Raw genomic sequence first — 22,811 nt, 5'->3', positions numbered from 1 at the left:
TATCGGAGTCACAATTTGGGGGACTTGTGCTGGAATGGTGGGCCCGGCCACTGTGGACAAGGTACTAGCTGCAGCAAGTGTCGCTGACAAGGCATTGCTTTGCAAGAGGCTGGCAATTTGGGTGACGCAATTGAAAGAAGGTGAATTTGGAGTTGGAAGCTGGAAGGTGTTGCTCTCAGGGTTCTTGACAAAAATCTGACCCAGTCGATTGACTAGTAAAACATGTGGGGTGGGATCCACATTGGGTCCACCCACTTCTTTTACAGTGAGAATAGCGTGACCTGGTAATGCCTGGGTAACCAACTGTTGTTGAGGTTCCGATGTTGTTCTGGGGGTTGAGAAATTTATGGAAATTGTCCGTCCTGGGCCAGTTTCTTTTTGCATAGGCATGGTGTTGTACCCATTAATGACACCTGGAGCAGAGTCTGGCTCAATGGCACCTGGCGTTGATTGGCACTGAGCTGATGTTTGAGAGGTTACAGATGGAGATAACAAAACTTCGCCTACTGTTGTAGAACCAATGGGCTGTGAGTAAATGGGATACAAAGAGACAGACTCTGTGGCAGAAACTGGTTCATAAGTCCCAGGGGGTACACCAGTGGCTGATGGCACAGAGAGCATTGAATCTGGTTTCTGTGGCAAATTTGTGGGAACACACGGCATTGCGCCTCCAGGAACTGAAGGGGCTGGATGCTTTGGGTCTGCCGGTGGATGCAGCTTGGTTCTGAAACTCTCCATGGGAGGCAAAACCATCCTACCCTCAGGAGTTTGGACAGGATACAAATTAACATTTGAAGAAGGTGCCTGGTTTGAAAATGTTGTTAAGGGATTTTGAACAGTGGGATCAGAGGATAAATGTTCAACAGATGATGCAGATATAGGTAACTCTGTGTAAGGAACAGGAATTTGATGCAGTGGAGCCTGAATTCCATTAACTGGGCCCAAAGTAAGAATGTCAGAAATAGCCTCTGGCAAGTTGTTTGGGTAAACTGTAGAGCCATCCATGGTAGATACAAAGTGCCCACTACTAGGATCCAAGTAAATTTCCTTTGACTCTTTTTGAGGTTCAACAGTAGAGTATTCCTGAACTGGGACCAGCTCCGTGAAACTTGCATTGGGTAAAGGTGGATCACATCTCTCAAGGATCAGGGGTGTCTCTGGGTCAAAAACTAAACTAGATGTTTGGTAATCTTCACTGTATGCAGAAAATGCTGTGTTTAAACACTTAGGGTCTACAAAATTAGTCAAAGTGGAGTCTTGTGGAGGTAAAAATAACAAAGGGTTTGAATGCAATGGTTGAGTTACTGTAGAAGAATCAGAAACAACAACAGCCTCTGAGGCAAGAGTGTCAACAGGATTGGACATGGGTTCTAAACAACATCTATTTAATGAAATATTAGAAACAGGACTTGGAAAAGCTAAACAGAGCCCATTGCTGGCTGTCTGTTCATGAGGTTCAGGATTAAATGATTTGTGTGGCTTTTGGACCGGATTCAATTTCTTCATTCTCTGGTTATCAGTGTTAGCCACACTTGTATCACTCTCTGTCCCATCATCTACACCATCAAGTTGTGAAATATGCCTCAGAGATGGAGATGTAGGTGTCAGAGAGGCATCTTTTGGAGCCTTGCGACTAACCACAGTGCGAGTGAAATTAAAGTAGTTTTCCATGTCTTCATCAGACGAACTATTGTCCCAGTCTTGCCTACAAGGGTCAACTGAACAAGTCAATCTGGGAGCAGACATTTTTGACTTCTCCTCTCCTGGGACCCAAAAGCCTTCCTGGCTTTCTTCACCAACTACAATTTGCGCACTGCAGTTCATAGCTACTCCCTCATTCAGGACAGTTTCTTCAATTTCAAGCTCAGTTTTTAGCTCCGGTGCAATAGTTAGGTCTGCCTCTAAGTGAAAGGAAGGGTAAGGGAAATCCTTGTCGCTTACTAGATGATTGACTTTTTGCATACCTAAAGGATCTCCTAAAGGCAAGGCACCATTTTCTGTTGGATATTCTTGTGGTGATGCTATGAAATTGTGTGGAAGTTCTACAGAGTCTAAGTGACTGAACTCAAAAGGTCGTGGTCTTGTGGACAGATGGGTGGGAGAGCTGAGGGCTCGGTTGGTGCATGGTGTACCGCTAATGCCACCTTGCCATGTGGACTGTGAGAACAGTCCTGAGGTAGAATGGGGCATCAATATTCCAGAACCCCGGACTGAGGAAGCACTTCGACCAACAGAGCGAGCTGATGAAGAGGTCAGCAAGTTTTCAGTAGCACCAAGAGGAAAAACTGGGGAGGAAGGTTGGGAGGTTTTATGGTGGTGGGATCCACCGGCTCTAGATGTGATTGGGCCTGCTGGGGATCCAAGAGTAGGGGACGTCATGTGACTGCGGGTACCACTATTCTGAGAGTGTGGGCTATGCCGCCGTGGCCTTCGAGTGTCATCCAAATCACTAATAGTCAAGATGTGGTGAGGCTTGGACGGGGCCGCTCCTGGTAAAAAAATGACATGTTTCTAATGACTAGAGTTTACAAGAGTTGCCATTATGGTATGACAATGCTGTTTATCTTGATTACCTGGAGAAGGCAGTGGTCTGGACAGCCCTCCAGCAGGTCTTCTGTTCTGAGGGTATAAAGAGATTTTGGGTCGGGCACCGAAGTCCGGTTTGGCAAAAACAGATACCGAGGTGGAATCTCTTTCAGTGGAAGGATTTGTAGGGGTAAAGTCTGCTCCTTGAGCTTCAGATTCTATAGGAAAAAAATAATATTTGTCAAGCCAATTCCCAAAATTTTTAATCCATCACTCTGCAGGTAATGATATTATAAGATATGCACCTGACTGGGAGCACGGGCTGTGGGCAATTGTGCAATTTTCTCCCTGATTGGGTAGCTCTTCCACTGGTTTTTCCTGAACAGGGGGTCGGACATCTCGAACACGAAATGTATATTTGCAGCGCCGAAGGGGGTTTACAGTACTCCAATAAAAGCGAGAGCATCTAAGCATAAGAAAAAACAAATTCTTTGGTAAGCCTAACACGTCCACATACAGAAAGATTCACAATTATGTATGGTTCCAAATGACTCTAGTTAAACAAAATTACTTACTTATAACCCACAGGGAAAAGTTTCCCATGACATGCCGATAATTCACTAAGCTTTCCCAGCTTTTCAACTAGTAAAGAACCTAAATAGCAAAACATTAAGGTTTAAAATAAGTGCTTTTATATTATTAAATTATTATTTATTAAAACATTATGCGAGATTATTTTTATACAAAACATAAAAAACCAACCTATCATTAAATTGATTGATTCTGGTTCTAATCCAGTCAAAAACTTCCTGCGAAGACTTATCCCTTCAAAATCCACATAAACTCTCCGGAGCACTTCAAACCCTTGACCAGTGATAATCTGGTAAGTAAAAAACAAAAATCATTCTTTAAAAACAAATGAAAAATGTGCAAATACACAACCTACTCAATAAGACATACAGCTGAACTATAAAGAACTGAAACAAAAGCATACTTTTCCACTTATAAGGTCCCGGTGCTTGTGACAGAAGACTCTTTTATCATCCTGGAAGACACAGTTGCGGTGGCGGGCACACATGAAGTGGTAGTTGCTCTGGCATGAAGTAAGGCAGCAACCCACAGTCGCCCCAGTTCGGTTACATCGTTCACAACGCTATGAAATAGATGGAACATTAGCAAAACCAGTATTAAAAGATTTAGGGACGGTTATCAAGCCATATCCAAAAGTCATTAAACATATTCCAGCCAAACATCAAAATTAACCCATGATTTACTCAAGCCATAGGTGAAACATTTTTCTTACAAAAATCACATCAGTTACCTGCAGAAAACCTTTATTAACCCATTGGAGCTGTTTGGATTACTGAGTAAAGGTTGGATGCACTTTTTGGGATTTTTTAGTAAGAAGTTGTTCACTGATTCCCATTTTCCATTGTTATAAAGCTAGGAAGCACATTTACTAAAATAACTCCAAATGTTGTCTGAAAGTGGACATATGCAACCCAGATGGGTTGAGAGTGAGTGCATCATAGGGAAATTTTGATATTAGTACCACGTAATAATAATAAAAATTGCTAATATCATTGATGCAAATTATTACTGATTATCTAACGTAACGTGGAGACAAAACATACCATCAGACGACCTCGAGCAACAGCACTATGGACGTGCAGAAGTGAGCCATTATCTTCTTCGAACACCTCCGCAGACCACATGGAGCAGTTCACATGGGCCCACTCATTCTGCCCCAGATAAAGCAGTCTACCTGCATCCTGGAAAACAATCATAACATCACACATCCAGTATCTATGATGTAGCTGTATTAAACAGAATTAGAGAAAAGGAACTGTGTCAAAAATATTCAAAATGTTAAAATAAGAAGAAGTAAAAAAGCCCCGGGTTTTCCAAGTATAAAATTTCAACCCACTGTGCTCTCAGTGTTTGAAGTACTTACATTGGCTTTTGCATCCCCATATTTTTGGCACAGCGCGCATTGCCTTTCATCTTCTTTTGACCAACCAGTGTCTAGGTCTGCTTTAGACTGTCGACCCTTTCTCCCTAGGGCCAAACACCATAAAGCAAAGTTTTAGGTGACTCTTTATAAACTGTATGTTTAGCTATACCGATGACTACAGACAGCCTATATTACCTTTCAGCTTCAGTCGTAACGCACTCATGTCCATATAGCAACTCCTGCTGGTGTTATGGGCCAAAGGTGTGGAAAGATCCGACCCTTCTCCCATTTTAATATCAACGTGTCCTCCAACCAGCTGCGAAGCGTCATCCCCAGTTTTATCGCAGCTGTCCGTCTCACGCCACTGTGCATAAACATGCTCATAGTTTGGAGGCATCACGGCATGTGAAAGCATACCACTAAAACAAAGGGGAAAAAAATACCACTTTATAAAAGACGCAGTGATGACCAGACTGTAGTGATCCATCTGTAATCATTTTCCTTAAACCACATAAAACGACTCTTACGCAGGCAGATGTTTGGAACGTGGATCCCACACTTTAGGGTCTTGACTGTTGAACCAACTGTAAGCTTCCTCGATCAGCTAAAAGAATCGAAGCGGTACATTTTAAAAACACTTCACAAGAACTATAAAAAATAAAATGGCATCTGATATTTCACAAAAAAATAAGCATCTTAGGGCTGTGTTGCAAACAGGATGCCGCTAATACATCTCTGGAGTGTTGTACCATGAGTTGCATTGTTTTTTGTGCCCTCTCATTCTAATAACATGTATGGCTTGAACGCAACATTAGTCACTTTGAGCCTCTGCCACATGTGTGAATATGTATGGCATAGGGCTGGGACAACGCGTCGACGTAATCGACAACGTCGACGCAAAAAATATGCGCGTCGATTCGTCAGACCCAAAAAAGCGGCGCAGTAGTAGCAACGCGAGTTGCTTCAGTCCACGCCGGTTTCACACAGCAAGGGTGAGCAGTGGCTGCGGCCGCGCGGCGCGTGGTTTTCTCAGCGCCCATGTTAACAAGCATGCACCCCGCTGCATAAGCAGCGCGAGCTCGCGGCTCGAAACGGATATAAACGGAGGTCGGAGCCAGCCGCAAATACTTGGGCGGCTCTGTAGCAACAGTGCTGCAATCGTTTCTGCGTGGTTCTGCTGCGCTGCTCACGCTCAATTAAAGTGAAAGTGCTTTGTTTATGGTTTAAATGCTCGTGGATTTACGCGAAAAAGTGTCATTTTACCATAAAATCATGAATGTGATGCCAAGTGTGTTTTAAACAGTCATTTGAGCAATTTAACAGAAAGCAATGAAATATGTCACTGTTGCCAGAAGACTGCGCTTTCATTCACTCTCTGTCCAGCAGTAAATGAGTCCTAATCTATTTGAACAAACTTAAGAGAAAGAGATTTAATAATATATGTGCTTCTTAAGTCTATAATAAGTCTATCTTAAGTTTATATCTGTCATTAAATGGACTAGAACAGCACGAAAACAATGTGGATTAAACAAATCTAGTTATAAAAATTACACAGACCATCAAAAGGCACACTGAAGAGGTTTTGCTCATAAATGCATGTAAAATAAAGTAATTTGAACTTGAGATTTTTATACGGTTACTTAACTGCACAGTATGCACTGCAAATGCTTTACTGAATGCTACCTCTGTCTAAGAATGCATTATTTTGCACTTGTATAGTCTTTTTTTATTTTGAAATTTTAAGAGCAATAAAAATATATTGAAATGTTTACATTCAGATATGTAAATCAACATGTATAACTTGCTATTAGTTAATTAATGGGGAGATAATCGAGAATCGAATCGAAGTCGAATCGGACTGACAAAATGAATCGTTAGATTAATCGATGCATCGAAAAAAGAATCGCTAGATTAATCGTTAAAAAAATAATCGTTTATCCCAGCCCTAGTATGGCAGCAATGTAACATTTACAAGAAACTATAAAAGGATTACTCAACTTTCATTAAAAAAATTAAGTCCAGATAACTTACTCACACCCATGTCATTTAGGATGTTGATGTCTTTCTTTGCTCAGTCGGACAGAAATATTTTTTTTAATAAGGAAAACATTCCAGAATTTTTCTCCACGTAGTGGTCTTTAGTGGACATCAACAGTTTACAAAAATTGCAGTTTAATTGCAGCTTCAAAGGGCTCTAAACCATAGGTCACCAATCCTGGTCCTGGAGGGCAAGTGTCTCGGCATTGTTTCGGCGAAAATCACAATTGTGATTTTTCTAGTGAAAAAATTGTGATTTTCTCCGAGACCATGTACTGTTAAATCACAACTTCGTGCCAGCGCGACCTTACGCATTACTCAAGGTTATTTAAAGAACACTTTTAACACAACAAGTGGAATCAACACAACAGTACAAAGAAATACTTTTAGAGAAAGTAAAATAAGATTAAAAACTATAAAACTAATACAAAATATGACAAACACAACCTACAAAGCATTTTCAAATGCTACAGAAAACAGATGAGTCTTAATAGGAAAACACTATCGTTTTTTAATATTTTACTATGTTCTTACCTCAACTTATTTTACCAATTAATACATCCCTTTCTTTATTCGATGCGTGCACTTAATCTTTGTACAGCGCATCATGGTGCAGTTTTTATCTGCTTAAAAAATCGTCACGTTTTATTTTATCTCGTGTAACTACTCATGTTACGGTCTTTAACTCTTTCCCCACCATTGGCAAGTTATCCCAGTTATGTCAATCCGCAATACCGCTTTTATCCACCAGGTGCGCTCTTCCGCAACTTATAAAACCTGAAGTATCGCCCAAACAGTATGAGCAAACAGCTGTATCTCCGTCTAAGTTTTGAGGATCGCTCTGCATCTGATCTCTATCAAAAGTCTTTTGCAAAAATGGAATTGTTTCAGCTTTTTGTTCAAAATTTTGTGTTTTTGAAGAAACCTACCCACATTTGAGAGGTGATTAAAAATAACTAATGAAGGTAGGATGAAACGTTTTTGTTTGAAAGCAGAGTTCTTTCATTTAATATATTGTATGTTTATATATTTATAAAAGAGCATTTTCTGGAGACATTAAACTTTTGTGAAAATCATGAAAAATGCTGGCGGGGAAAGAGTTTAATAGGGAAAACATGGAAGTGTTCGGTGGCTTCTAAATTCATCCCTGTTTGGATCCTAAGGAATGAATTGGGATAGGTTCAATGTTAACACATTCACGACGCGCTGTACAAAGATTAAGTGCAAACATTGAAAAAAGATTGGTATGTATTACGATAATTTGTCTAAGTTGAGGTAAGAACAAATATTGAAAAACAGTGGGGGTTTTCTTTAAAGGATTAGTCATTTTTCTTAAAAAAATCCAGATAATTTACTCACCACCATGTCATCCAAAATGTTGATGTTTTTCTTTGTTCAGTCAAGAAGAAATTATGTTTTTTGAGGAAAACACTTCAGGATTTTTCTCATTTTAATGGATTTATTTTTATTTACTTTCTAATTGTAATTTATTTATATATTTTATGCTGTTACCTCATGTTACTGTTCTTGTGCCCTTTTAGTGTTGCTTTGTTGTTTTTTATTTGTCTTTTATATGTGTGAGGAACTGTGAACTTGCCACTGAAACCTAATTTACCTAAGGGTATAAAATAAAGGAACTTGAACTTTAATGGACACCAACACATAATAGCTTTAATGCAGTTTAAAATTGCAGTCTCAAAATAAAAAATATGCACTTTTAAACCACAACTTGCGCTGGCACATCACTCGACCGGATATAGTCGAGAAGTTCTGGTTTAAAAGTGCATATTTTTTATTTTTCTTGTCAAAAATGACAATCGTTTGGCTAGATAAGACCGTTATGCCTCGTTTGGGATTGTTTGGAGTCCTTTGAAACGGCAATTTTAAACTGCATTAAAACGTTATGTTACGTGTTGGGGTCCATTAAAGTCCATTAAAATGAGAAAAATCCTGGAATGTTTTCCTCAAAAAACATTTTTTGTTCAGTCGAGAAGAAATTAAGACATCAACATTTTGGATGACATGGTGGTGAGTATTTTTTTTTTTTAAGAAAATGGAGTAATCCTTCAAGTCCACTCTTAAATACACCCAATGTTGAATAAGATTTAACAGACAGATAAAGGTCATTTAAAAGCCTAGGAGCTGCAACAGAGAAAGCCCGATCACCTTTACAGCACTTTGTAATCGATTCTTTAGCGTATTGATAGCCAAATGCAGTTTGCATGATTAACACAGTAATACTATGCTCTCTCTTCTTAGTACACGTTAACTGTCTGGCAGCAGAATTCTGTGGCAAAGTTGCAAAATTCTGTGGCAAAGTTGCAAAAAAGTGAGAGATCACAGTCTGACTCACCCCAATATTCAACACATTGCAGACATTCAAGCAGAATGACGTAAAGGCTTGAACAACTTTCTCCTTATCTTTGAAAGATAAGTTAGACTTCAAATTTAGAATCAGAGTAAAAAAAAGAAAAAAAGAAAATCAATCACATAGATAGGTCACACGTTACCCATGTGAAATGCACTTGTCGACAATTTCAAAAATAAACTGACACACACATTCTTTCTCCATACTTGTAAACAATAAAGCGTTAGTTTCGCAAACATCATGCCTAATTTTTGTTAAAAATAAGTACTTTTTAACCACAACTTCTCGTCTTGCACTAGCCTTGTGATGTGCCAGCATTATTTTACGTGTTACATAATCACGTCAAAAGATCACGCCGGCATATTACAAGGCTAGTGCAAGACGAGAAGTTGTGGTTAAAAAGTACTTATTTTTTTAGCAAAAATTATGATTGTTTTGCTAGATAAGACTAGCCTGGTTAGCCAGACCTCCATCAAGATTTTGTCCCTCAAAATGCCTCTGCACGCAATAGAATAGCTTTACGACCAATCAGAGCTTCCTTGCTTAAAAAGGAGTTCAGTAGGGTTCTTTCTCGAGCCGAAAGTGCGTGCATGCTAGGAATAGGACAGACGCCTATTTTTCACGCCAAATGCAAGCGTCTTGGAAGCGTCAGGTCAGTTTATCAATATGAAACATACATGTATACAGAATAGGCTAGCAGCAGCAGCGCCGCGTCAGAAACGCTTCAGGTAAGCAAAGACATAGAAAACGCAACACAGCTGCCATGTGAAAGACACGCAAAAGACACGTCACGAATCCGGTGTGAATCGGCCCTAATGCTTCGGTTGGGATCGTTTAGAGCCCTTTGAAGCTGCATAGAAATTGCAATTTAAAACTGCATTGAAATTGTACACTGTTGAGGTCCACGAAAGTCTGATATGTTGCGAGAAATCCTGCATTGCTTTCTTTAAAAACAAAAAAATCTTCTCAACTGAACAACGAAAGACATAAGCATCTTGAGTAAATTATCAGAATTTATTTTTCCTTTAAAGGTGACATAGAATGATTGAACGGGATATTTATCCTTGTTCTGTGATGTGACATGTAGACAAAAATATTTTTGTTTGAGTCTGTAATGCCTTAGAAGCTTCCTAAAAACCTCTCTCAGATAGCTCTATTAGGGTGGAGGATTTTAAACAAGTGGTTTTGCACCTATTTGGCTCCCCCTACTGGCTTAACTTGCAATCTCATTACTGATTGGCTGACTTTGCTCCCACTCAAAAAATGTAGCCAATTATTTTAAAGTGGAGGGGCAGTTAGATGCCTGTGATGTCATAAGCATCAGTTTCTCAGATTGGGCTGTTTTCTGGCTGACATTTCTAAAAGAGGAATTTCTATGAGACTGAGATGTTTACATGTCTAGCACTTTTTGTATGTTCGTGAATGCGGGTAGACTACCATTATTCAACAAAGACAAAGTGAAAATGTTTTTTCATTCTCTGTCCCCTTTAAGTGGCAACAGCTGCAAAACTTCAAGTAGGCTAAAATAACAAAACGGCAAAAAAACTCCATCGTGTACTTTTAACCAGAATATTGTTAATAAGTCTGACATGTATTCTATTTTGGTAACTAAACAAAAACACCAATAAATGCAGAAAATTCTGACCGTCAGATAGTAGGAGCGGGCCAGAGCAGTGGGTCTTTCATCCTCTGGAAGGCCTTCTTCTTCTTCAATGTGACGGCAAATCACTTTTATCACATCCTCATGAAAAGATTTCTGCAATCCACAAAAGAATAAAAAATATTCACATCTATATTTACACATCACACAATTCAAATATGAAACATCCTAAAAAAGCAAATGGGTTAAGGACATTTAGGGCATGCATATCTGTACCTCAAAAAAAAAAAAAAAAAGAACTACTTAAAGGATAATTCCGGTATTTAACTCTTTGAGTCTCATTTCTGGTTTGTTTTGGATGAACTACAGTGATGGACACTGAAATTTTGACAATGGGTCGTGTCTTGACTTTTTGACTAGTTTAGAAGCGTCTCTTGACTGCTTTAGAACGGAAGTCAATGGCCATGCAAAAACATGTCATTAAAACAACACTTAACGTTCATTTTCAAAACTGTGCTACTCACCGAGTGGTTTGTGGTGTTCGTTGATGATTAAAAACAAGTTTCTGTGGTGTCTTATTTGGTATTTTGTAAAATTCCATTGACTTCTTTTGGAAGACTCATTGCTCGCTGATATATCACTCCGCCGTCGGGGAAAAAGAAAAGGGTCTGTTTACATGTGGTTGTAGTTTTTTTCGCTCAGTTTCTCTCAGAAGAAATTTTTCTCATATTTGATGGCTCAGTGACCCGCTTTAGGTTTGAAGTTGAGCTCGATTGTGACTGTCTATACGCTAGACACCGAGCTTTGTATGGCAAAGTGTTTGTCGCCATCAAGTGGTCGGGAGTGTGCTAACGCTTCAGACTCAAATATAGAGCGGAAGTATATAAGCGGTTGTGAGGTATCTGAAAAAATAGTTCCACTATAGCAAATAACACGGATTGAAATTATACATTGCGCCAATATATATATATTTTTTAATCATCAACGAACACCACGGACCACTCGGTGAGTAGCACAGTTTTGAAAATGAACGTTAAGTGTTGTTTAAATGACATGTTTGTGCATGGCCATTGACTTCCATTCTGAAGCAGTCAAGAGACGTGTCCATCACTGTAGTTCATCCAAAACAAACCAGAAATGAGACTCAAAGTGTTAAATACCGGAATTATCCTTTAAATTAGGGCTTTGTTAGTATTGTGCATGTCTTACAGAATTTAAGAAATCAAATCCACCTAGTACCAAAATGCTTTTTGTCATGTATACACGACAATGCTGTCAAAAGATTACTCAGATCTGTGAAAAACAACTAAAAATGTGTCTTATGCATAGCAGGCTAGTAGTTTCCAAACGAAAAGCATATTTTATAAAACCTGTCATCAGGGTGTATGTGGTCTAAGACATCGCCATAAATAATGTGCCTCACTTGGTGGCTTCAGTACTTGCGCAGTAAATCTAAACTTAAAGGGAAAATTCTGTCATCATTTACTCACCCTCAAGTTGTTTCAAACTTGCATACATTTTTTTCCTGCTAAACAGAAAGGACGATATTTTGTAATCAAAGCACTATTGAGTTCCACAGTAAGATAAAAATACCATGGAAGTAAATGATGCTCAAAATCTGTTTGGCTACAAACATTGCTCAAAACATAGGACAATGACATTTAAAAGAAGTCATATGACCCGATTTCATGTTTTCCTTTGTTTTTAAAGTGTTAAATGATGCCTGTGCACATAAAAGATCTGTAAAGTTGCAAAATTTAAAGTTTCAAATCCAAAGAGATCTTTTTAAAAGTGAAGCCTCATAAAACGGCTCGCCCATGCAGTTAGAAAACATACTAGTTTGAACATTTGAATAACACGGTTATTGTATAATGTATACGCAAAGATAAAGGGTTGTTATTTGCAATCGCACAGTAGTAATGTTGCTGCCGCCATGTCGTGGAGACGCTGTGTTTTCCCCTGCGAAAGGCAAACTACTTTGTTTGGCCTTCCGATTGAGTAAACATGAAGAAACCAGGGGTTAGGTTTTATTTACAACAATGTTTCAGAACAGTACAGCTCAATGTTCGATTGTGTGCTGCACATTTTACAAAAGGACTACTTTCTAAACACAGATTTTTTGAACCATAAACCACGCGGACACATTGTATTACACCAAATACACAAAGTAATGTGCCATTATATGGCTATACAGCTTGATGTTGAGTACATGATAACAGAACTTTCAACTATCCCTTTAATAAACTCCTGAGAAGCACAAACACAACAATGGAGTCTGCCATCATTGTTTGGTTGTACATGTGCATGCCTATTTCACGTTTTAGTAGTTACATGAAAACAATAACTGCATAGTTTTTAAAAACTTGCACTTTGAAACCTGATGTCAAAGTTAGTATTTTCAGGACACCAGTTTGCATTTTTTACAATGGTTATTTAAGGCAAACAGTCAAAAGGAATAAACCGTTCTTATTTTTGGATGAAACGTTCCCACAAGGCATTCAGATGTGATTTCCAAAAGAACCTAACTGTTACTGTTCACACTCATGATTCCTGGCTTCAGTTTATAACATGGATGACAAGCCAAAGCCTTTTGCAGACAAACAAAACAGTGGGATGAGGCCCGTCGTTGGAAACCGTGAGAAGGAATACCTCTAGTTTCAACAAGAAAGCACATACTTCTAAAAGGTTCATTTTCAGGTTGACCTGATGCAGGAAAAACAATTCATGTAAAAAAACCTGACTACTTAAGATGCTGACCAGGGACGTGTACAAGCCTTCCTCAAACTTCACTCCGACAGCGTGAAGGTCACAAACGGGCAAAGCTTCAGTCACAGTGTTAGGAGAACCCAGCGCAGCACACTACAAAAAAAGACAAAATAGACTGAATACGTTCCTGAATAAATGGTTTCTTTTAGTGCACTTCAAGTTTACTACACAGATTTCTGTCCAATCTTAAAATGAGAATTTAAATGAGGAGTACACAGTAGCACATAAACAGCATCTTAAATAACATAAATGGAAATAAAATCTGACACCCACCCCCTTGCAGGTGACCAGGTGGTTGGTAAGGGTGGAGCTAAGCAAGCAAGACAGCACTTTCTCCAGGCCGGCCCTGAGCTCCTGTTGAAGCACTTCCCTCCAGCCAGCTCCATTGATTTCTCCATCAGGGTGGGATTGTAAGCATGGCTGACAGCAGTACACCACGCTCTCGGGCAGACTGGACAGGATTTCATAAAGGTCATCTGTTTGGAAACACATCGTAAAATAAGGAGTTGGTCAGATGTCCTAACCCTGACTCGTTTAAAATCCTCAGAGACATCACATAATTTTTCCAACTCCTTCATATTTGCTAATAGCAAAGAAATCTTTGACAATATATCATCTTTGCAATTCCCTAAATAAAAATACAGCCGTATGAGACATACGCTTTAGTATCATCTTCATAAAAACTTAAGTGCGGAGAAACGGGTTTTACATGCACAAAAACTACATATCATTTTAATGCTGGTACAATGTTCGTTTTACAATCCGGATGAAAGTAAGCTAAATTTAATGCATAAATGTGACCCTTTGATATTTTTAACATAAAATAATCCTACATAATGTAAAGAACATTGAGTGAAAATATAAACTTGATATCTTTAATGGCGCTTTTCCATTGCATAGTACCCAACGGTTTGGGTCAGCTTACATTTGGGGGCTTTTCCACTGGGTGCAGTATACTTTTTTTAGTACCCCCTCGGTTGGGGTTCCAAGCGACCCAAGTTGAAACCAAAATGTGACGTGAAAACACTGTAGATCACTGATTGGTCTGAGAGAATCGTCACTACCAGCGTCATCGCTATAATGTAAAAGATTAGCTTTACCTTCATGCTAGCTTGCGCTGTCTCGAGTAAACCTGTTGTCATCTGTGCTCTGCTATAAGTTCCCAAACTCCTTTTTAGCAATGAAAAACATCCACAGGTTGGTTGTGAATCAGGAACACCATAACAGATTTTCCACAGACTTGTAGTGTGTGGCAGCAAATTCGCGACACGCACATCCGCATATATGCTTAAATGCAACTTCGACTGACGCCATGGGTGTTTGTACATAAACTGTCATGTAAGACAGATGTAGTAATAAACGCAAACATCTATTTGTGGTGGTCAATTTTAATTTTGAGAAATAAATGAATGTATGGGAATGTACAACGACACGACAGCAGTAGGCAGCGCAAATATAACGACACGCCTATAATCCCTCCCACTGCGAAGTGTTACTAAACTGGATGGAAAAGCTAACCAAGTCAAAGAGAGGTGAGCTGACCCGACCTGACCCAAACCAAACCGTGGGGTACTATGCAATGGTAAAGTGCCATTTGGCTGAAGTTGGCAGTTTGATAAATGCAAGTTAATTCTTCAGTTTAATCTTTGTGTGCTCAAAGGCACACAAGTTCCTGTAGAGATACCAATACACATTCTCCTTTTTTGCCAAATCAATGAAAAGCATGTCATCAATGTCTCCTCTCTTGCTGTACCAAAATCTCACCTAGCTTTCATCAGAGATGGTCCCAATAATGTGCTTAACGTCAAGTCAAATTCAGTTTGTGCATGACTACATGATATAACAATTTTGTTAATAATGTATCCTAAATTGTGGATCATTAAGCTATATTTCATATGCTGAAGTAAATTCTGGAGAGTTAACGATCAAAAGAAAAAACAACAACAAGAGGTGTACAGAGCCAAAAACCGTGACCCTTAAACCGTTGTATGAACCGAACCGTGGGCTTTGTGAACCGTGCCACCCCAATAACTGATAATATTGATTGTTCAAGTTGTTGAATATTGACATTGAAGAAATGTTGAAGGAAATACTATTCACTTTACATGTTCCTTAAGTTATTTGTACTTGTTTTGATTAAAGATACAAAACCACGCATGTTATTGAACTCGTTGTCTTGCCAATAAACCACAGGAATATGTTGATTACCGACTGCGGTAAGAAAAAAATCCAAACCGGCCCAGCCCTACGACCAGAAACCGTGGGGAAAATATGCAATGGAAAAGCGCCATAATATTGACTGAATAAGGTCATGTGAAAGATTGAAATCAAACTGTGATGCTCCTAAACTCATTTCACAGACAGTGTCACAAACAGTTACAATATATTTATGATTTCTTGGCCATTTTTCAGAGAATGTGAATGATAACACAAAAGTTTAAAGGTGCCCTTCCTCTGTCGTTTTTATTGTTTTATACTGTTGTCTGAGGTCTACACATGACGTTTGCATGGTTTTTACATCCAAAAACATCAAAAGCGATAAGTAATAGGCCATTTTGTACCCTGATTTTGAAGCTGGTTAGAGAAATGATCCGTTTTAATGGGCGGGCTGCATTGACGACTTGGAAGTAAACGCCCACTGCTATGATTGGATAACGTTTTTTTTGTTCAAACTAACTTTCAATTTAATCTCATGTGTAATCAGTTTAATGTTAAGTGAGTGTCTTAAGACACAGTGACTTTCTTACACACGCATATTTTATCATAAACCCTTTTGACACACACACGCCTGTCTTTTATCGTAAACCCACGCACACAAACACACACACACACACACACACACACACACACACACACGCACACACACGCACACACACGCACACACACACACACACACACACGTGTCTTTTATCATAAACCCTTTCAACGTGTGTGCAGCATGAATTTGCGTCCCTCGGAAGAGAAAACACCGGCCGCCACAGTGACACATAGTACTAAAGTGTTTTACTCACATAAGCTGCGCCATTCTGTCCGGATCCAATATTGATAGAGGAGCATTGCTTTTTAATCGCAGTCTCTCTTCAAATCCAGCGTTCTTCTGAACATCCAAACATGTAGCAACTGTTATGATTCCCTCGTTTAGTAGGAATGATGTCTCTCGACGAAAAACAATGGCCTGAATACGGTACGGTTGACGTTTAGCCATCCTTGCTGTAACTTGTTATGAAAACTAACTCAAATACATGTAATATGTGGGCGCAGGCTCAAGTTGAAGAGCTCATGAATAGTAATGACCTCGATCAGTTCCACGTCACACTGATAAGCTTTTCAAACTGACCTGATTTCTCCGCTTATTTCTTTTCAGTGGCTAGAGCTGACAGAGGAGTTGGAAGTTAATTTTCACATTCACGACACAACACAAACACATATGGACCTAACACATATCAAAAAATACAAGTAAAAACGGTTTTATGTGGAAGGGCCTCTTTAAATACTCCAGTTCTTAATACCGTGAATTCCCTTCTTTAACATCAATGACAGCTTAGGTTTCGTTCATATATCTTGTCTTTTGCGCGCTCAAGTGTGCAACATGTTTGTTTTTTCTAGGCACGTCCGCAAGGCGAAAATTTAAAAACATCCCAACTTTTCAGAATGCCGCAAGCGCACCGCAGGTCATGCGACAAGAATCTACGCACCTAGCGTTTTCTACGTGTTTTAAGGGGCGACATGTAAACGGCCACTTAAAGTCTTTTGTGGTAGCTGTGGATGAGGTTCTTTCTCTTTTCATTTAACACAGCTGTCCATTCTTCTTGGCAAAAGCCTCCAGTTCCTGTACATTCTTGGTCTGTCTTGCATGAACTGCACAGTTAAGATCTCCCGAGAGTGGCTCAATAATATTGCTTAAGCCAATGACAGTTTTACTTGGCCTTTGTGTTTGGATCATTGCCATGACAGAATTTCCGGGTTGATGAGTGCAAGTTTCCAACAGTAGGAATGGTGCACCTTTCATCCTAGGCTTTGTTGACTCATCTCCAAACGTGGCGTTTATGGTTGTGGCCAGAAAGTTCAATTTTAGTCTAATCACTCCTTTGACTTTGTGCCAGAAGGTTTTAGGCTCGTCTCTGTGGAGTTTAACGTATTGTAAGCAGGATACTTTGTGGCCTTCGCGTAGTAATGAGTTTCTTCTGGCGACTCGACCATGCAGCCCATCTTTCTTCAAGTGCCTCCTCCTTTGAATCCAGAACCATTTTCCTGGCAGTTGGCTGTGGTTTCAACAGTACCCCTCATTTTCCACTTCCTAATTACAGTTTGAACATTGCTGAAGGGCATCCTCACTATCCTTGGATATTGTTTTATATCCCTTTCCTGTTTTATACAGTTCACCAACTTTTCCCACGTATCCTTTGACATTTTTTGCTTTCTAATAACTCGAATCTAGAAACGTCATCGAGGTACAAAAACTCATTGATCATTTACACACACACACACACACACACACAGATTACAAGCAGACAAATCACATGTGAGAATGATTACCTTTAATAGCCATTCAAACCCATTTGTGTCAACGTATGTGCATGTTATCAAGCCAAAATCACCAGGATATGTAATCTTTTGATCAGGGTCATTTGGATAGTTTCCTTATGATTTAAAAAGAATAAACACAGCTGTCTAATAATAAATAGCTTCAGCCAAACACTAACAATGAGCAGAAGGAACGTTTGTGTGTTATCATTCACATTCTATGAAAAGCTCCGCCCAGCCTTTATACAGATGAAGTCACTAACCTGTCAGCCCTTCACATTTAGCATGGACCCAGTGGTTACATGTGGAACACTGCATCATCTGACTGTCATAGTCATTATCTTCATAGCACTTGAAGCACATGGTGCAGTAGTTTCCTGTAGAAAAAACATTGTGTAAATGTCTTTGACGTACTTGGTAGTTCTTTTGAAAGGAAAAAGAGTAAAGGTCAATGCACCAGTGGCCATTTGCATAAACATAGCTGTGACGTTAAGCCTGCGTCTTAAGAATGAGTCTGACTAACTAGCAATCAGCTAGGGCTAACTGGTCTTATTTAAATTAAACCAATCTACCTTCTATTTAACATACTTAAAACAGGTATGATCAGTCTTGAAGAAAAACAATCATGACTAACTTTTAAGAATAGTCTTAAAGGTTTATTCAACCGGCCACTGATTACTCAAATAAGACAGCAACATGCTCTGTCTGGGTTTGGGGTATACCAAACTGATCCCTTACAAACAAGCAGATTAATATTGATAAATGAACACTAAAATTTTAAGCAACAAACAAACATAATCCCTGATATATCATGACGTTCGATGTCTGAGATGGACCTTTTAAAGGTGACATAGAATGATTGAACGGGGTATTTATCCTTGTTCTGTGATTTGACATGTAGACAAAAATATTTTTGTTTGGGTCTGTAATGCCTTAGAAGCTTCCTAAAAACCTCTCTCAGATAGCTCTATTAGGGTGGGGGATTTTAAACAAGTGGTTTTGCACCTATCTGGCTCCCCCTACTGGCTTAACTTGCAATCTCATTACTGATTGGCTGACTTTGCTGCCACCCAAAAAATGTAGCCAATTATTTTAAAGTGGTGGGGCAGTGAGATGCCTGTGATGTCATAAGCATCAGTTTTTCAGATTGGGCTGTTTTCTGGCTGACATTTCTAAAAGAGGAATTTCTATGAGACTGAGATGTTTAGCATGTCTAGCACTTTTTGTATGTTTGTGAATGCAGTTAGACTACCATTATTCAACAAAGACAAGGTAAAAATGGTTTTTCATTCTCTGTCCCCTTTAAAATTCCATGATATTTCAGAAATTCCAAGACCCGTTGGAACCCTGCTTATTACAGTTCCACCGGTTTTTGTAAGGCAGCATTCCTTGTAAAGCTTTAAGCTGGTACAGGGTTTCTGCAGGTTTCACAAAGTTAACTTTAAGACCTTTTTAACCTCTTGAAAAGCACCCCCACTCTAGCCCAAACCATGAAAAGGCATACTTTCACTAAAAGGGTTGCTTTTACTAAACCATTTAGAGTATAAGCATAACTATGGTATCACTAGAAAGAAGACACTTTGAGATTCATTGTGCAGATTTCAAAATTATTTTAAGTTAAAAAATAAAAAAAGTAAGAGAGGCTGAAGTACATTAGAATTAAAAAAAAATGTATTACTAAAAAACTTAATGATAAATATGTGTGTGAAACCTAGAAATGCAATGATGCCAAAGCCACAAGTCTAAAGAAGTTATGTTTCACGTTTGAGGTCAATAGGCCCAAAAATGTTCTTGCAAGGGTTTTTCTAAGACTAGTGCCTTTTCCGCCGCCCCGTTCTAAAAAAAAAAACTTGAATACATTGTTTTCTAGGAGTATACGCATGATATTTGTCCCAAATCATTAACGATTAACATTGGCTGCTAACATATATTTTGCATTTTTAAGTAGACGCTATCTGACTAAGCTTGTGCAATTTAAATGTGCACTTCCAGCGTACAATACCTCAGAGTTGTCCTAGACGCGACTCGACGCAGCACTGAGCTGCGTTTCCGGTGTGCGACCCCCTTCAGTGCCAGTCAACCCCAAAATAAAAGTATTTTGTGCATGCATAAGTGTTCATTCTTATTATTATTTATCCTCAAGTTAGCATAAAAAATGCAGTTTTCACACCAAGAAATAAAATGTCACACAAAGATTGTTGGATTCATTATCTAATTGGCTACACGTTCTGTCTATCAATATTTTCCATGAAGTCATTGGAGGAACAAGCGAGTCAAATGACATCACGGTTTTTGACAGCGCTGTTGAAAATAATATGTATTATATTCTCATCTACTTTTATAAACAAAGTTTGTAATCTCATATACAGTGTTACGCCATAAATAGTCCTCAGATTGTATATTATATTACAAGACGTTTGTATGAAATCTGACTATATATCTATATTTCATGGATTATATGCATTTGTGGACAAAAATGGTCATTGGATGTATTCTATTAGATGGTTTTCATGGGTTATTCACACATCTGAAACAAACTGGATTTAACTCGCAAAAGCTATATCAACATAAAGGTAAGAAGTCCCGTTTATATTTTGCATGTTGTCATCTGGACTTCTGTCACAAAATCCTACATTTATGATGCTAGAGCATCTGTATCTCAAAACAGAGACCATACACTGATCCTAAACCCGTAGACCTTTTAAACCATGTATAGTAATGTTAATATTATTAATGTTTGTAGACAGTCATCCCCGCCCACGAATTAGTGCGCGCCGAGAGGTTAAAGTCCATTATAAAGGAAATTAAAGACATATATCACGAGAATGAAGTCTAGTTAAGCAGTCCAGTGTCCATGTGTGTTTTTTAAGCCCTTTAATCTTTTATGACAAAAAACAAGATGTATGTTTTTGGGTGTGGGATGAGACAACAAGATTAGGTTAGCGAGAAAGACATAAGAATTTCACCAGTTCACATTAATCGATAAGGAAGCATATTTGGCATTCTGTCCGAGGGCTCGGAGCTTGGAATTTTGGCCCGAATTATGTCGTTTTTACCTTGAGAAAAAACAATGGCACTGACATAAGACAGTTAAAACACATGCATTTTATTCTGGGAATGAGGCCTGTCCGGAAAACCGCCCCATAATTAAAAACATACCTTACAATAAAAAATACTTGAGACAAATCAATGGCATGGATACATTTTAACTCTTTCCCCGCCAGCATTTTTCATGATTTTCACAAAAGTTTAATGCCTCCCAGAAAATGCTCTTCTTTAAATATATAAACAAACAATATATTAAATGAAAGAACTAGAGGTCGAACAATATGTTTTTTCTTTGGCCGATGCTGATTCCGATATTTAGAAATCAGGACAGCCGATGCCCGATATATGATGCCGATTTTTTTTTCAGATTTTCTATTTTTACATAATAATCAAATTGTCCTCATCATTAGCAGATATTTTAAATGTAAAAATGTCACTATTTAAGCCAACGTATATAAAAAACAAAAATGATGACAGCTCTTTCTGAAGAGTTTTACAACCTCCTCCACCCCATGCATTTATCAGACACAGATATTACCCGACACTCTGCTGTCATCCTTTCTTGCTCTTTGATCAGTTTTTTTACCATGGCTTTTATTGCTTTGTAAGATAAAATCCTTCTTTGGTAAACCTGATAAATTATTTTATCATCATAAAGTTAACATAGCGACCGAGCGCAATTGTGCTAATTTGAAAACCATGCCCACCGGGGGGAAAACGATCCAACCGTCTCCACTGACTTTGTATTGCGAGAGGCCGCCTCCTTGTCATTTCTGGCTTATAACAAAAACTTTTTTCTATTTTTTTTTTGGCTTGTTAGCTGTACATCCTATCACACAGCAGCTTTTAGGCATTATTCTGTTTTTTGTTATAAGCCAGAAATTACCAGGAGGCAGCCTCTCGCAATACAAAGTCAATGGAGACGGATGGATTGTTTACCCCTCGGTGGGCGTTGATTTTTACTCATTCTGTCACGCAAACAAAGATCATCAATCACACGAAATGAAACACATGTAGTAAAAGACAGAATAATGCATGCCCTGTAGAAAGTAGGGTTGTACCTTCACGGTATGATAATCGTCTCAGAAAATATCACAGTTTAACGGTGTATGCTATTAAACATAAGCTATAATGACCCTTAAATAAATGCAAACAGATGGGGTTTTGGGTTGGACATATGGTTTACATCAAACTAAATAAACTTTTAAAATAACACATCTTGTGTCCAGTTAAGGACAACCCATCTAGTGTGTTGTCCTTAACTTAAAACATCTCTGTGTTATTTTTTGAACAACACACATAATGTGTTAAATAGTTTCACACAAAACAATGAATTTTTCCCCTCAGAATCACAAACTTCCAAGAAATCTTGTGACATAATTAAATTTTGCGACACATATTTAATTTCACGAGATCTCATTGCACAAGATCTCGTCACACCCCTACAATTTACATTCATTAAAGTAGGGTGTCATACAAATTGGAAACCTCTGATCTAATCAATGCATCATTTGTTGATATGACTGGATTATCAGATATCTAATCATATGGATCAATACAGCTTGTAAACAATTAATTTCTGATTTTTTATTATTAGCTCTATACATAAATGTGCTCACCTGATAGGAAGAAACTAAAGGTCTTACCTTGATCAAATAATCGTGTGCAGTCGGGACACAACCCCTTGTCGTGATTCCACTCCGTGTCCCAGCTCTTTCCTGGAGTCACGCCACAACTTTTACACCTTATGCAGGTCATACACACCTGAAGTAAACAGTGACATTTCAATTATAAAAACAAAATATATAAGCTGTCTCAATCCACTCCCTAGCTCCCGAATCAGTATATCCTATAAGCAGGTTTGGGCACTGGTAAGGTCCCTAGTTCACTTTACATTAGTACACTGTACACTTATTTTCCTGCGATGTGGCTGCTTAAGCATCACAGCTGTTATTCATCAACAACTGGCAGAGCCAACATCTCTTCGA

At 38.7% G+C, this 22,811-nt stretch overlaps 2 protein-coding genes across 2 annotated transcripts in view; one reads left to right on the top strand and one right to left on the bottom strand.

Annotated features, from left to right (window-relative positions):
- The window catches only part of psenen (presenilin enhancer, gamma-secretase subunit), a 141,223-nt gene that overhangs the window by 76,175 nt on the left and 42,237 nt on the right, over window positions 1–22,811 (top strand). The window lies entirely within an intron of this gene.
- kmt2bb (lysine (K)-specific methyltransferase 2Bb) overlaps window positions 1–22,811 on the bottom strand; it is a 74,194-nt gene that overhangs the window by 13,728 nt on the left and 37,655 nt on the right. Inside the window, exons 15-29 of the mRNA XM_073815566.1 lie at window positions 22,470–22,587; window positions 18,039–18,152; window positions 13,525–13,727; window positions 13,243–13,344; window positions 10,531–10,641; window positions 5,008–5,084; window positions 4,676–4,899; window positions 4,481–4,584; window positions 4,161–4,298; window positions 3,521–3,679; window positions 3,289–3,406; window positions 3,102–3,180; window positions 2,832–2,992; window positions 2,574–2,744; window positions 7–2,489 (exon numbers count right to left, since the gene is read on the bottom strand). Coding sequence (XP_073671667.1) covers window positions 7–2,489; window positions 2,574–2,744; window positions 2,832–2,992; window positions 3,102–3,180; window positions 3,289–3,406; window positions 3,521–3,679; window positions 4,161–4,298; window positions 4,481–4,584; window positions 4,676–4,899; window positions 5,008–5,084; window positions 10,531–10,641; window positions 13,243–13,344; window positions 13,525–13,727; window positions 18,039–18,152; window positions 22,470–22,587 — 4,362 coding nt within the window. The remainder of the gene's footprint in view (window positions 1–6; window positions 2,490–2,573; window positions 2,745–2,831; window positions 2,993–3,101; window positions 3,181–3,288; window positions 3,407–3,520; window positions 3,680–4,160; window positions 4,299–4,480; window positions 4,585–4,675; window positions 4,900–5,007; window positions 5,085–10,530; window positions 10,642–13,242; window positions 13,345–13,524; window positions 13,728–18,038; window positions 18,153–22,469; window positions 22,588–22,811) is intronic.

This window comes from Paramisgurnus dabryanus, chromosome 8 (assembly GCF_030506205.2).
Source record: "Paramisgurnus dabryanus chromosome 8, PD_genome_1.1, whole genome shotgun sequence".
NCBI lineage: Eukaryota > Metazoa > Chordata > Actinopteri > Cypriniformes > Cobitidae > Paramisgurnus > Paramisgurnus dabryanus.
Note: the sequence above shows the minus strand (reverse complement) of the source record. Positions and strands in the feature narration are given on the sequence as shown.